This window comes from Panthera onca, chromosome E1 (assembly GCF_046562875.1).
Source record: "Panthera onca isolate mPanOnc1 chromosome E1, mPanOnc1 haplotype 2, whole genome shotgun sequence".
In the NCBI taxonomy this organism is placed as follows: domain Eukaryota; kingdom Metazoa; phylum Chordata; class Mammalia; order Carnivora; family Felidae; genus Panthera; species Panthera onca.
In genome coordinates this window covers 55,684,726-55,700,431 of record NC_138352.1, presented here as the reverse complement: position 1 = coordinate 55,700,431, position 15,706 = coordinate 55,684,726, and the positions used below count along the sequence as shown (strand labels likewise).

The following is a 15,706-nucleotide window of genomic DNA, read 5'->3' as shown; positions in this document are numbered from 1 at the left end:
TGAAAATACCAAAAGCTGGTGAGGATGAGAAGCAAGAAGAACACATTAATTGCTGGTGAGAACACAAAAATGGTAAACCAATTTGGGAGATTATTTGTCAGTTTCTTACAAAACTAAACATATTCTTACCATACAACACAGCAATCACACTTCTAGGTATTTATGCAATTGAGTTGAAAACTTATGTCCACACAAAACATGCACACAAATGTTTACAGCAGCTTTATTCATAATCAACCAAAACTAGAAGCAACCAAGATGTCCTTTATAAATCCATACAATGGGATATTGCTCAGCAATAAAAAATGATCTATCAAGTCACAAAGAGACATGGAGGAATCTTAAATGCATATTACTAAGTGAAAGAAGCAAGCCTGAAAAGTCTGAACACTATATAATTCCAAGTACATGACATTTGGGCAAAGGCAAAATTATAGAGATAATAAAAAAATTAGTGGTGTCAAGGGTTGTGGAGCAAGAGGGAGAGATGAATAGGTAAAGCACACAGGATTTTTAGGGTGGTGAAAACTATTCTGTATGAAACTGTAATGGTAAACACAAGGCATTATGCATTCATCAAACCCCACAGAACTGTATAATACAAAGAATGAACCTTAATGTAAACTATGAACTATAGTTAATAATAATGTATCAACATTAGTTCATTAATGTAACAAATGTATCACACTAACGCAGGAGGTTAATAATAGAGGAAACCGGAAAGGGGTGATGGCATGAGCTGGAGTGGGTATGTGGAACTCTAATATCTCAGTTATTCTATAAATCTAAAACTGTATTTTTAAAAAGTCTTAATTATTTTAAAAACTAAAAGCAAAGGGACCAAAATAAATAACTTTTTTGGTTCTAATTACAACGGTAAAATATAGGCCTTTATATCATATCAGAGTGATTTCAAACAAATTAATATATGGGAGGTATAAAGTTTTTTATTATATTATACTTTGCTACTCTTTTTGATCTTAATATAGCCTTAAGTACAGAGCAACAAATTCAGTTTGTAAACAGCAAAACATATTTCATTGAAAATCATCCACTAAAAACACTTTCCTTTGTACACTGGAGATATTAAATTCCTTCTTGCAAATGCCATGTCAACTATCTTTTTAAAGTTCCTAAAATGTATGTTTTCCAATGCTCTGGTCTTACTGATCTTACTTAATGGATCTATGATGCTCTGGGATGTGAACAAATTATCTTATGTTCCCCACCTCCACAAGCAAGTAACAATACTTTCACCTCTAGTCTTCATATTACGATTTTTTGTTTGAAGTTTATGTGCAAGATTTAGCTCCATAAATACGGACAGAAACGCAGTTTTGACAAGTAACATCAACATCAGGACTAAAAGTCCCAGGACTACAAGCCACTGTAGAGGAAAAAAACATGGAGTAGATTATTATAATTTCAGTTAGAGGTATTTTATACTAGTAATATAAATCTGCCCTCAATATCACACTGTTTCTATACCCATGTTATACTGAGTAATGTTCAGCCAATTAAGTTGTGAAAGATTATGAGTTTGAAACATTGTAATTTGAGGAAAGGTAGGAGAAAGTCAGAATCCTATTTTTTCCTTTAAAATCAGCATTTTATAGTATCTTTTGCAGTGCCCCATTTACAAGTTCCTATTTCTAATGCTGTTTTCTAGGTAGGACCATTCTGTCATTTTCCTTCATAGCCTAGCAGCTTAACTCAGAATACTATAGAGATGTATCATAATACAAAAGAATGAATTAGGAAAAATTAATATACATGAAGATAATTATATTTAGAAATCTGGGCTTTGAATTTTACTTCCCTTTAAATATAACTTTTTGTGAAAGAGTCACTATATTCAATTATCCTAAGGGAATTATTCATCTATTCTTCTGACTATATAATCTAAATATTTAGATATTTATATTTTATAATTACCGCAACAGCTAGCACAATTACTGTGTAGACCTTCATTTTTTCCAAAGCCTGGACGACAGCTATCCATACGTACTACTTGAAAACTGTGGTCCACAAAATGCATAGCTGGTATAGTTTTATTAAAGTCATGGTAGTAAATATATGCTTGGCTCCGGAAAAATTCTTCTATCCGATCTCTTGCCTAAGATTTTAAAATACCAGAGAGAAGTACAATTACTAAACTGTGAACCAAATTTATCCTCCTGTATCAGAGGCAATGAAACATAGTACAAACATGTCATGCTTTATGCAACAGATGAATTCCTAAAAAGTTGTGTGTAAATACGAAAATTAGTCTAGCCTTGACCTTATCAATTATTGTCAATTCATATGTGCAATGGTTAAGAAAAATTAAATTGAGGTTTAAATTATTTGCAGCATGTCTATTCCATGTGTAGACAACTGAGAGTTCATTATTTCTTATTCCAAAGAGCCAAGCAAAATGGAAACCAAAACTGTTCTCTAATCAGCATTAAAACTAATAATGTACATTTTATTTTTTGAGCACAGAATTTAATAATAATTAATATTTTTTTTTTTAATTTTTTTTTCAACGTTTTTTATTTATTTTTGGGACAGAGAGAGACAGAGCATGAACGGGGGAGGGGCAGAGAGAGAGGGAGACACAGAATCGGAAACAGGCTCCAGGCTCCGAGCCATCAGCCCAGAGCCTGACACGGGGCTCGAACTCACAGACCGCGAGATCGTGACCTGGCTGAAGTCGGACGCTTAACCGACTGCGCCACCCAGGCGCCCCAATAATAATTAATATTAACTGAGTGCTTTCCATAAGCCATGCACAATATTAAGGGCTCAAGGAACTAAATCAGGAGAGTAAAGGGATTTTTTAAGATTATGTCCTTAGCTTCTGAGAATGGCAGAGGGAAAGCAACTATAATGACCAGCATAGATACAATTTTGGAAGAACTACTGGTTTAACCTAGGATTACATGATTGTGGGGTTGTTCTTCAAGATGCTACTTAGTTGCCCTGCCATTTGGGAAACAAAACCAGGGGTCCATTCTTCTATCATAGAAGAAATACATAATATTAACCTGGAGAGCTACATATTATTCTAGATGTATTATTCCAAAACAAAACATCTTGAGATGGCCCAGACTCTCACAATCTCTGCTTTAAAAACTGAAACCAGTGGTTGGTGGTGGGGGGGCGGGGGGGGGGGAGCGCCTTGGTGGCTCAGCCAGTCAAGTATCCGACTTCCGCTCAGGTCATGATCTCACCCTTTGTGAGTTCAAGCCCTGCTTTGGGCTCTGTGCTGACAGCTTAGAGCCTGAAGCCTGCTTCCTATTCTGTGTCTCCCTCTCTCGGCCCCTCCCCTGCTCACACTCTTTCTCTCTCTCTCTCAAAAATAAACAAACAAACAAATAAATAAATAGTAAGTAAAAACTGAAACTAGGGGCACTTGGGTGGCTCAGTGGGTTAGGCATCTGACTTAAGCTCAGGTCATGATCTCTCAGTTTGTGAGTTTGAGCCCCGCATTGGGCTCTGTGCTGACAGCTCAGAGCCTAGAGCCTGCTTCAGATTCTGTGTCTCCCTCTCTCTCTGTCCCTGCCCTTGTGTTCTCTTTCTCTCTCTCAAAAATAATAAATAAACATTAAAAAAATTTTAAAAAACTAAAGCCAAAAATCAATAATACTTTATATTTTTAAAAAGAATAATTTAAATCTACCTGCTTAGAATGTCTATTATTGATAAATATTCACAACATGGAGGAATAGATTTTTGAAGAAACTTTTAAATTAATAAAATAAAGTATTCACAACAATTTTTACACAGCTTTGTTAACTATTCAAATACTTTCCCCCTACATTGAAATTCTTACCTGGAGGATATTATGATTAGTGATATCTTCACAGTCAGCAGAATCATTGCATGCACCTTTCCACCCTGGTGCAAAAGGATTAACTGGAGAGAAATAAAATACCTTCACGAAAGAATTCTGAAAAGTTCCAAACATTCCAACAAAGCCTCCAGTGCTGAATTTAGTATGCATGTGTACATGTGTTTACCTAATCTTAGTGATAAAGTAAAATACACAAGTTGAATAATTTATACATTATTATTTCACTCCATCTGGGGGCTAATCAAAGTAACTACAAGGGTTTAAAATGAATGGAAATAAATTTGGTTTGGTTCTTCTCTTTTATTAAGTTCTTCTCAAAAATACAATTTAAAATTTTATAAGAATTTATAAATTAAATATTAGCTGCATAGTTAAAGGCCATATTTATAAAGTGATATTGACTTCTAAAAGATAAGCAGCCTGGCTGCTCAGGGGTGCCTGGCTGGCTCAGTCAGTAGAGCATGCAACTCTTGATCTTGGGGTTGTGAGTTCAAGCCCCATGTTGGGCATGGAGCCTATTTAAAAAAATTTAAAAAGAGGTAAGCAAAAATATATTGTCGTTTAAGGTAAATAATTAAAACATTGATTTTTAAAACCATAACCAGGCTAGGACCAACAATATACTTTAGTGCATAACAAACATTTAGGGCCTACTATTTGTAAGATATCTCACATTAAAGAAACGTTAAAAAAATTTTTTTACCTTGAAAGGCTATAAATAGCTCATGTATGAGGCCGTGTTTTGGAATTTTAACAAAATGGCATTTATATGATGGTTCTATGACATGGCATGACAAATCAGAGATTAAATTATCCAAGATTTTCTTCAGCACTCTAAAAAGCAGGTCATTATATCTTCCTTCACAAGACTTTGTGGTAAAACGTACAGCCATCTGATATGAGTAATCAGGTTCCCGATAGGCTTTAAAAAATTATGAGAATAAAAACAATTGTGCTTACCATTAATTTCTTCTACCAAAGAACTTGAAAATAACATGTAATATGAAATCCCATTAATCTTGCAAATCAGCATAGAAATTTATCTAATAAAAACGTTTTATCAGTTTGTTCTAAAAAAATATATAAAACTAATAACTTTAATGAAAAAAGGTTGTTTTCATCTGATGTGTTATCTAATCAGTACAAGAGAAGAAATGGCTGGATAGATAGATATGTTAACAGTATAAAAAAATAAAATGGTGGAATAGCTTAAAATGCAGAAAGTGTCACTGCTCTCAGCACAGTCCAGTGAAAAGGATCATCAATTTGCTTTTATAGAATTAACATCAGTTTTTAAATTACTTGGCAAAATTGTGATATGGTAGATTATACTTGCATACCTAGAGGGTGGGAAGTGGGAGGCTGAAAGAGGATTGTTAAGGACATACTATCTAGATGTCAATTTAAGAGTTTGTGTGGTCATTCTCACTAAATGAAGAGACCATACACTTAATTCTTATCCAAACTAAATGTATAAGTTAAAATGTGCCCATAGTCTTACCAAAGATCATAAAGTCATATCTCTGCTTTACTATTGTTTCTTCTTGGGTTTCTGCTTTGACAGTCTTATAAGAAAGAGTACATGTGTAAAGTCCAGACAAAGCCTCCAGAAAATCTTTCACCATCAGCTTTCCTGTTTTAGTTATATTTATTTGATTATTTCCTAAACAGAAATAGTAAATTATTTGGTTGTTTAACATATAACAATTCAGACACTATTTAGTAAACTTGGGGTTACAAATAAATACAAAAATTTAAAAATTAATGGACTATTTAAACATTTAACTTCAAGAATTAAAAGAAATCTTAATTCTGTTATACTCTTGTGGAAAGCCACATGAGGTAAGCACACTTTTGAAATATATTATGGTTTTCTTTAACTTGGTTCTTGGCCTCTAATTTCAATTGGTTTGTGCTGGTAACTTAGTAAATGAAATTATACTGCTCTGTAGTACTACACAATTTCCTCATGTAAAACAGAAATTAATGCTAATATTCTCCAAAACTCTTCTAACATCATGAAAAAGTATATATTGGATATTCATCTCCAATACAGATACTACAAAGATAACTTTTAGGTTTTATAAAAACTTTTGAACTAATACCGCTCTGAGAAGTAAGGTACAAAAGGTTTGCATGCTGGTTTTTACATACAGAGAAAATAAGGCACAGAGCAAGATACATAACATGATTTGTCTAAGTATGGAGCAAGTGAAACCCCAGTTAAAATTAAATTTCAGGAGTGCCTGCATGGCCCAGGCATCCAGCTTTCGGTTTTGGCTCAGGTTGGCCTCACGGTTTTGTGAGTTCGAGCCTTGCGTCAGGCTCTGCACTAACAGTGCAGAGGCTGCTTGGGATTCTCTTTCTCTCCCTCTCTCTCTCCTCCTCCCCTGCTCACGCTGTCTCTGTCTTCTTGAAATAAATAAATAAAACTTTAAAAAAATAATTTAAAAAATAAATAAATTTCAGGGCACCTAGGTGGCTCAGTCGGTTGGGCCACTGACTTGATTTTGGCTCTCAAAAATAAATAAACACTAGGGGCGCCTGGGTGGCTCAGTCGGTTGAGCGACCGACTTCAGCTCAGGTCATTATCTCACGGTTTGTGAGTTTGAGTCACGAGTTGGGCTCTGTGCTGACAGCTCAGAGCCTGGAGACTGCTTCGGATTCTGTGTCTCCCTCTCTCTTTGCCCCTCCCCCACTCATGCTCTGTCTCTGTCTCAGAAATAAATAAACATTAAAAATAATAATAAAAATAAATAAACACTAAAAAAATTAAATTTCAATTTGTTCATTCCAATAAGTGACAGTGCTTTTCTTTTTAAAAAAGTCCATATCATTTTAAAAGAAGATACTGATATCAAACAAATTACCTGTTAATGGCTTTTCATTAGGCCCAATCCATATGTAGGTGGGGTCCACTGTTTCTTTTTTAGCACGTCTAAAATCCATACAGACAAGGACTGGGCTATGATGATGTAATTTTACATATAATTTCACTGTGACAAAATAAAATAACATATAGCCATATTATTAGCAAAATTAAGAAATACACGTCCTACCATTTTGTCTCAAGGACGCACTAATTCTTTTTGGATTTCCCTATTTGAAAAAATAGCCTATCATTATAACATTTAGAATACGAATATAAATTCCTTCTTGCTTCTTACAAGTTTTTAAAACTCTAGATTGATAGTAAATATTTTTTTCTGTGATATTATAGTTTTGTTTATAAAAATGTACATGATGCATTTAGTTCATTTTAATGTACAGATTCAGAACTCACTTGAATCAATTTTTTGAAGGGTTAGTGGAATCAATTTAAAGATCAGAAAAGGGGGGCCCTTGGGTGGCTCAGTGGGCTGAGCGTCAGATGCTTACTTGGTTTCTGCCTAGGTCATGATCCCAGAGTCCTGGGATCCAGCTCTGTCTGGGTCTGGCTCCCCGCAGGTAGAGCCTGCTTGGGATTCTCTCCCTCCCATGCTTGCACTCCCCTCCCCTGCTGGCACTGACTCTCTCTCAAAATAAATAAATTAAAAAAAAAAAAACCTTTAAAATTAAAAAAAAAAAATAGTCTACTGAATGCCAGCCCCTGAACATACAAAGAAGGTACCGTCCCACGGTTTGGCAGGTGGTGAAAAGGGGAGGGACTCCAAACATGGAGAGCTTCCAAACATGACAAATGCCCAAAGTTATCCCAAAGTTATCTCAAGTTAGCCTGTGCGACCAATTTTTCCTTGGGGAGTGTGGGGAAGTGTTATCATAGTGATAAACAACATTTGAGCTGAGCCTTAAAGGATGTGTAGGAACTCCAAACAGAGGACTTGCAGCCCCGGAAATCACTCTGAGTGGGCCTTGCATGTTGCAAAGCAGTAGAGATGCCTGGAAGAAAGGTGGCATCAGAGAAAGATCTGGATTGAATCCTAGCTCCTGACGAGCTGTGCGACTTTAGGCCAGGTGATACACTAAGGTGTAGCAGGGTCTCTGTAAGGATGAAAGGACGAGAGTGCCAAGCACCAGGTGGATGGTCAATGAACTTTCTCTCCCTTTCCCTCTGCTGGAAGAACCTTAAGCAGGTCCACTGCTCCCCCCGCTCTTCTGACAGACTCTGCGGGTGAAGAGTCCTTAGTACCTGGGTGTCCGGGCTTGCCATAAATGAAACCTTTGCTTGTGCGTTCCGAAGAACGCCGACCTCCAGCTGCGGAAGAAAGAAACCACTGACTTTTTCGGTAGAAGAGGAGCCGGGGCTCACAGTGGGGTTAGGGCGGGGAGAAGCGGAGGGGACAGGACTGGGAAGAGGGACAAGGCTGTGGGGGGAGGACAGAGCGGGAGGAGCCCCACCTCCAGTGAGGTACCAGAGCACCGCAGAGAGTAGGACCCACGCTCGCATCACGGCTCAGGGGCTAGCGTCGAGGGAGGCGTCGAGGGGCGGGCTCCTTCCTACCTCAGCCCCAGCCCAACGCCTCCCCATCTCTCCTCCACAGAGCGGAGCAAACCGCCGGGATCAGCTCCCCTACCCGTCCGTCGCTACCGCGGAGCGGACGCCCAGGAGAGCGCGCGTGCGCGCTCCGGGAGCTCGCGCGCGGAGGCGGGGCCGGCGCGCGCTGGGCCCGAGCGCCGGAGGCGAGCGCCCCGCCCTCTCGCGCACACTCGGCCGCCCTCGTGCGAGTGCCTCGCGCCTCACGCCTGGCGACTGGTGGTGTCATTTTCCCGCGCTCTCCGCGACTTAATTCTGTGAACGGCTCCTGGGAGTAGGAAGGAGTAAAGTTAAAGAAGTCAAGGCTGCACGTTTCGGTTACTTAACCTTTCTGGAGGCTGAAGAGATCTACGAGAGGAACACTGCGGGCTCCCAGTGGGACGATGGGGTAAGGCAAGTGAGAGATGCAATTACATTAGGACCGGAGAGAGGGAGAAGCGTCGGAGAAATTTCCTCCCCACAGGACACAAAGAGCTTGTGGAAATTTCCTGTGCCTTGGTTCTCATGAATTCTGCCTGAAGTTGTGTGCACAATCTTTTCCAAACTCTTCCACCCGATTTTTACCTAACTGCATTTCCTACCCCCCAAACGAAGAACCTGAGGAACCACTAGTGCGCCAACAAGGCATCTCCAGCCCTTCCCACTCGAGAGGAACATTTAACCTTTATTTTCCACATCCCAGTATCAGAGGGTGTGGGGAGACCCCCATGCAAATTTATCTAGGGTTGTGAAGTAATCTTTTGAAAACGGACCCATTTGAAAGGGCAAGATCCCCAGCTCTGCTTTCCCTGTTGGGATCGATGACAAATGAGTCGAGATCACAGAGCTCTGAAAGAGACCGTGCCCCGTCATTCATGGTTCCTTCTTGGCTACCAGTTTGGTGGCCTGTTTGTTGTCTATTTCTTAGCGGTGGGACACCCTGGGTGGTGGTTTTGAGTAAGCTGGTGGGTAAAGAGACCAAGGTTCAGACAGGGTGCAGAATGATTATTTGGGGTGAGATCAAGAGTTTTCAGTTTTATTTCCTTTGAGCCAAGTCAGTACTTGGACTATCTCAGATGGTCCAGGAGCAACCTTTGTCAGTGATTTCATTTTGAGTCACTGTTAATTATACCTACATAGCTGAAGCCATGAAATGTGACTCAGTGAGTCAGATCCACCCATGTCAGTTACTGTGTCTAGATTCATGGTTTAGTCTCAACTGTTCCTTTCTTAAGGTGGTGATAGTGGAGACAGATTTAGGCATTATCTTTAATTCCCTAGTAGTTTGACTTTCCAGTGTTAGTCAAAGTACCTTTGGTAGCTTTCCAGTTATTATAAGTAAATCGATCCTTATAAATCCTGTGTGATAAACTTTGACTACTGTGAGGAGAGACTAAACTAAACGAGTCGTGGTTGTTTGCTGCAAGTACGTGTCCATTCTTCTAAAATAAACTTTTAATTTTAAAACAGTTTTAGATTTATGGGAAAATGGGGAGTATAGTACAGAGTTCTCACATGCTCCCACTTAGTTTTCCCTCCTATTGCCATCTTACATTAGTACAGTACATTTCATACAGTTAATGAACCAGTGCTGATGCATTACTATTAAATAAAGCATGTACTTTATTTAGTTTCCTTCGTTTTTACCTCATGCCCTTTTTTTCTGCTCCAGAATCCCATAGTACATTAAGTCATCGTGTCTCCTTAGGTTCTTCTTGGCTGTGACAGTTTTTCAGACATTTCTTATTTTTGATAACTTTGACAGTTAATGACAATTTTGATGACATTGACCTGACCTTCACTGGTTAGCTACTTTGCAGAATGCCTCTCTATTGGAATTTGTCTGATGTTTCTCATTATTATACTAATGTTATAGATACTGGGGTGGAAGACAATAGAGGTAAAGTGCCATTCCCATCACATCATATTAAGGATACATACTGCCAACATGCTTTATCACTCTTGATGTTATCTTGCTCATCTGGATAAGGTAGTGTTTGTCAGGTTTCTCTACTCGAAAGTTACTCTTTTTCCTCTCTTTCATACTGTGCACTTTGGAAGGAAGTCACTATGTGCAGCCCACACTTAAAGATTGGGGATTTATGATCCACCTCCTTGAGGATGGAGTAGCTAGGTAAATTATTTCATGCATCTACTTTTTATCTATTCCCTTAAGTACCATTCTCTGAGTCTGAAATACTCCATTTTGAACTAATAATTTACAGAGTAGTAACATGTTCCACTGCTAAGTGTAATAAAAGTTTTTACATCCTTTTAATAACCAAACAACTATTCATCCTTAAACCATCCCTGTGAAAATTTACAGTTCCTCTTCTGCTACTTTTGATGTGCTATTTTTGCTTTTAGAAACTAACAAACAACAAATTTCCCCTTTCAATACTATAATTAGACTTGTGTTTAGAGTATTTCTCCAAAATTGACACTATCCTGTAGAACTCCAACCCCTACAAGCTACAGAGATACCACACTGGTGTCATGATATTAAAACAAAGCCAATGCAACTTATTTACTCATTAAAGAAAAATTGCCCACCACACATGTATGTGTATGTATGTAGATACACATGCCTATATGTATGTGTGTGTATGCCTCCTATACCAAGGCATATTTAAAATAAACTAAAATTCATAAAATTACAACATGTATATTTTAACTTGTAAGTGTGGGTTTCTTTTGATATGGTCTGCTGATGCGCAAACTCCCAACCTTAAGTCTGAAATATACACTAACAATGTAATTTTCTAGCAAGGGTGGAAGTGGCCTTTTTGAGAATCATTCACATGTCCAATTCAAAACAATGGATATCTTTATAAGGATTCACCAAAACAATGTCCCTTAGACTTCAATGTGAAGAAAAGTTCTGCTTTTGAAATATTGTTATGTGGTCACTTCCCCTTTCCTTTTCCTATAGTCAAATTTGTGCTTTACCTCTATAAAGAGGGAGGGATGTTGGGGAAAGATGTTGACTGGTACACTTTTGTGCAGTAACATCTTTGAGTTAATTTTACTATCTTATCACCCCCCCCCCCTTAGCTCTATTTACTTTACTTACTTTTCTGATACAGCGTGTGTGTGTGTGTGTGTGTGTGTGTGTGTGTGTGTGTGTGTGTGCATTTTTTGGTAAGCTGTCTTAGATCCTCCTTTGAAGAAGTCAGAGTAATAGAAAATAAACACACGTAAATAGAGTGCATAGTATTTTGTGAGTGGTGGCAACAGTTCTCAGACAGGAAAATAAAAGTGAGAGAATTTTTGCTTCGCGAAATGAAAAAGTTGAGTTGATAAAAGTGCCCAAATCCTTTTGAACTTAGAGTCTTCTGAAAACTTGGACGAAGAATTATCACGTGAAAAGCAAAACTGAAGAAGAAAAACATAATACTTCAAATGAAGTGTGTTCTCTTTGATAGTATTCATGGCTATCATCCCCCAATCTAGACCAAAAGTTCCAGATCTTGTTACACTTAAGACAAACCTCTTTGAACTTAAACTTGTAAGAAACAATCCAGAGCCCCTCTTCCCCCATATATTACGCTCCTATCCGTTATCCTTCTTAGACACTTTGGGACAATTTACTGATGGGCCATTTCCATCCCATCTGGGTTCTCGGGTTTGACATTCAAAAAGGGGCTGGAGGTGAGGAACCTCGGGCGCTCCGCGGTGAACGTGCTTTAAAGCCGCCGCCAGCCAGCGCCGCTGTAACCCTGTGCACCGGCGGGTCGCCCGCTCCTGCCCCTTTCAATCTGCGCCGACGCGGCGGCGCGATCCCGGGGACTCCCCGCGCCGGGAATCTCCCGCCAGCTGCGCGCTGCGTCCCGGCGACGGCAGGAGCACGTGGAGCGGCCGGGTAGCCAGAGCGGCAGCTCCAGCCCAACCCAGCCCGGCAGCGAGATGGAAGGTGAGCCTCCAGCCCGCTTCTTTTCTAAGGGTCTTTGAAAAGCTCGACCGGTGCACGCAGCAGAGAGAGTACCTTCTGAATCTCGGTTTTGCTTCTATTTATTTCTTTTGTCAAAAGTAAATATGAGGCATTTCAGAGGGCAAAGCGTGTAGTTCTTATACATCTCTCATTTTGCCCCCCCCCCCCCAACCCCCACCTAACTTTGGGAAGTGATAATTTCTCCGCAATTTTATGTCTTAAGGGTTGTCAGACATGAGGGCTCAACTCGAAGTCTGCAGAGGAAGAGTACTTATGGGGCGTCCCTGAAATGGCAGCAAACCTGGGTTGGAATAATTGATTCTTTTGGATGTTTTTTTTCTTCCATGGCCTCAGTGTCCATTGGATTCAGGCTAACCTTAGTGACTTATTTAGAATTAAACTTAACAGTTTTTCTTCTTCTAAGAGTAAATGCTGTCATATGGGGAAGGTAAATTTTAAACTGGTTGGCACTTGTGGTTCCCTTGGAACTCGATCTTCTAATGGTCCTTTATCCAAAGCAAAAACCAGGCTCAATTAAAAAGTTTCATTTGAATTAATTTTGAGAGTCGTGAAACTATCCTCACTTCTCAAAAATTTTCAGTATATACTTACTTGGGATAACTAAAATTTCACACCATTGTTGTAAACTTTTCAACAAGGGTTTGTTACACTCTGAAAATGGAAGATTTTCAAGTTGGGGAATGCATTTCAAGTTGGGGAAGGTGCTGATATTTGGAAAACTAGAATTTGTGAGAAATGGATTCATTCTCTTAATAAATGAGATACTGACACCTAATTGAAATGTTAATTTGATAAATATTATGAATAACATGTTTTTTTCATATTAATGAATTGATCTTTGGCAACTCTAGATCTAGAGTATATAAAGTTATTTAAATTTAATTAACTACTTTGAGACACAAGATACATGTGGCAGAACTTTTTTTTTTTTCTTCAAAATATAATTAAGTGCAATATTGTGGTCCTGAATCTTCAGTTTGTACCTGGGTATGCTTACAATTTTTCTAACTGCTGTGGCCCATATAAAAAAATTTTTTTCTTTAAGTAGAATGTCAAACAATAAGTCAATAAACAGTATGTGTTTAGTATGGATATGACAACTTTTAAATAGCCATTATGAATAATGCTTCAAGTGTTTTATGAAAAACTATGCTTTTAAAATGTTAAATTATTAGGGTTTAAAAAAATAACTCTTAAAATTGACACTGTGAATATTTTAAAAATGGTCTATGAAGTATAATTGTTAACATGTAAAGGCTTTGTTGACCAAGAACAGGAAAAAAAAATTAGGTCACTGTACACTATGAAAAAATAATTTTAAAAATTCTCATGCTTTAATTATTATAAATGAATTGCTGAATTTATTTTGTGAAGTCATAAATCAATATTCAACACTATTTTTTCTTATTCCTAATCATTTCACTTCTCCAGACTAACATGCAGAATAGTGTAAATCCATGGAAACTAGAGTGTTTCCCTGTAAATGTTAATACTCTTGGATTCATTTATTTAATGTGAAATAAAGAAATTATTAAATAAATAGCATAATTTGGGATAGTAATGCCCTTAACAAAGACTTTTAGATAAGTCTGAATAAAGGCTCTCTGAAAAAGAAAGGAATGAAAACTTGTATAGAATTTGGTTTAGAATGCACAAACTATAAATGGAAAGAGATGGAATCTGGAATATAGGCAGTGATCAACTGTGAGTTTATATGTCTAGATTAAATTCATAGGTCCGTAGAGATGGATGGTATATAGTATGCTTAATGCAAAAACTTGAAAGAAAAGAAAAGGTTAATGATATGAATTTGGCTGTGCTCACATCAGGTCCCTGAGGACAGAGTATTTGATGCAGTAAAATATCTAGTTCTTTACTGCCACCCGAGATTGACTAATCTGGTCCATGTGTTTGATATTTAAAATATTTTTATATTATCTTGACATTTTGGTCTCAATATAAAGAAATTTGACCTGGAATGTATACCTCTCATTTCTTGGTAGTATAAGAAAGTAGAATACTTTATGGAATACCTTTATTTTCTGCCTAATTTGGTGGTAAAATTTACATGCTATAGTTTATTGCAAAATGTGAAGCTGTTTAGTCATTCCTTCAACATATAAAATCTTTTTCAAATTCATTCATCAATAGATGTTTATTGAGACTTTCTATTATGATTTCAGATGAAATAAGCTTTGAAATTGAAATTTTGTCATGTAAAAATGAAAAGTTAATGCATATAATAAATCAAAAGCTGTAACTTTTTTCTTTTCTCACAATCTTTGATCCTAAGTATTTTCTATCCAAAGACTCTTGATGTTGCTAAGTTTTGTAATTTGTGTTATAATAACAGTATCTTCTTCTTTTTGTTATGGTTGAGAAATGAGGTGGTTCACAAAAATGGATTTCATAGGTATTGGCATGTTTCTCATTTAATATAAAACCTTTCTATTTAAATGATATTGGGTAGAGATCTTTCTAAGTGCATTTATTACACAGCCTCCTCCCTGTCTTATAAACAAAGTACATGAGAGATCACTTTATCTTGGTAACCTTGAGTCACTATTCTGACCATCAGGTAATGTTCTATAGTATATTCTTATGGGGGATTTGAACTGTGCAGAGCTGAATGTCCCTACACTAAATATTCCAGGGTTATTGAACAAATTTTGTTTCCTTGATGTCAGCTTCTGCTTCTTATCACATGGCTTTTGTGGAAGCCATTTTTCACTTCTAGGTCCCTTTCTATGCTTTGGATGGTTGAGTTTTACAGAGATATAGCCTCCAAATGGTGGAGTTTACTAGCCCTCCATTATGAGCATATGAAGGATGAAATGGTAAAGTTCAAAGGAACAAAAATGACAGAAAGGTCACAGGATCCTGACAGAATATAATTTTAGAAAATTCCTGTGTGTACTTCCTATGATCCAATATGCTATTTCACACTTCCATGTCTTCACTAAGATTTTCAGCCCATTTTCTACCTGGTTATGCTTACTCATCCTTCGCTCTGCAGGTGCCCTCCTTCTGATGACCTTCTCTGATGCCTTCTGGTGGTCTCCCTACTGGTCCCTCACCTCCCTTCACCTAGGCCAAGGTCCTTTCCTTTCTGTACACACTTCTGCCAGTTGTATTTATTGCTTTAAATGTTTCTAACCCCACTGGTCTTTAAGCTCTTAGAGGGCAGAGAGTATGTTTTATTTTTGTGTGCTCGGTGTCAGAAATAGTTTCTGTTCATAAAAGACCCTCACAGTTTGTTGCATTCAATTAAGAAAATAGTGCTGAAAAGTAATTTTCATTATGTTTATATGACACCTTTTATTTAATTAATTTCTATGAGTAGGAGATTGGTGCTAGCAATTCTTTGATAGAACTCAGAAAAATTTTAAAGTATTTAATTAAATGGTATAATAGAAAAAACAGAGAAAACAAAAATGTTATTATTATTTTTTTTTTGGCTAAA

The 15,706-nt window shown here is 37.6% G+C and overlaps 2 protein-coding genes across 3 annotated transcripts in view; one reads left to right on the top strand and one right to left on the bottom strand.

The window, feature by feature from the left end:
• Nucleotides 1–207: 207 nt before the first annotated feature.
• On the bottom strand, nucleotides 208–8,401 carry ZPBP2 (zona pellucida binding protein 2). Of its 2 annotated transcripts, none has more exons than XM_060646183.2 (8): nucleotides 8,177–8,401; nucleotides 7,968–8,033; nucleotides 6,709–6,834; nucleotides 5,340–5,501; nucleotides 4,542–4,760; nucleotides 3,818–3,900; nucleotides 1,936–2,116; nucleotides 208–1,387 (listed from the first exon to the last, which is right to left on the bottom strand). In XM_060646183.2, the coding sequence occupies exons 1-8, from the start codon at nucleotides 8,223–8,225 to the stop codon at nucleotides 1,293–1,295; spliced, it is 981 nt and encodes a 326-aa protein (XP_060502166.1). In that variant the 5' UTR covers nucleotides 8,226–8,401; the 3' UTR covers nucleotides 208–1,292. The 2 variants fall into 2 exon arrangements, with proteins under 2 accessions (XP_060502166.1, XP_060502167.1); XM_060646184.3 differs by having other exon boundaries at nucleotides 8,191–8,401.
• A 3,593-nt stretch (nucleotides 8,402–11,994) lies between these two features.
• Nucleotides 11,995–15,706, top strand: part of IKZF3 (IKAROS family zinc finger 3) — a 95,037-nt gene continuing 91,325 nt past the window's right edge. The window contains exon 1 of the mRNA XM_060646179.3: nucleotides 11,995–12,204. Coding sequence (XP_060502162.1) covers nucleotides 12,198–12,204 — 7 coding nt within the window. The 5' untranslated portion in view covers nucleotides 11,995–12,197. The remainder of the gene's footprint in view (nucleotides 12,205–15,706) is intronic.

Excerpts from the sequence above, each read along its gene's own strand:
- ZPBP2 (XM_060646183.2), bottom strand. The coding sequence starts at position 8,225 with ATGCGAGCGTGGGTCCTACTCTCTGCGGTGCTCTGGTACCTCACTGGA. Across the intron at positions 2,117-3,817 it reads CTAATCATAATATCCTCCAG|GCAAGAGATCGGATAGAAGA; the intron begins GTAAGAATTTCA and ends TTAAAATCTTAG. Across the intron at positions 1,388-1,935 it reads TAATTGTGCTAGCTGTTGCG|TGGCTTGTAGTCCTGGGACT; the intron begins GTAATTATAAAA and ends TTTCCTCTACAG.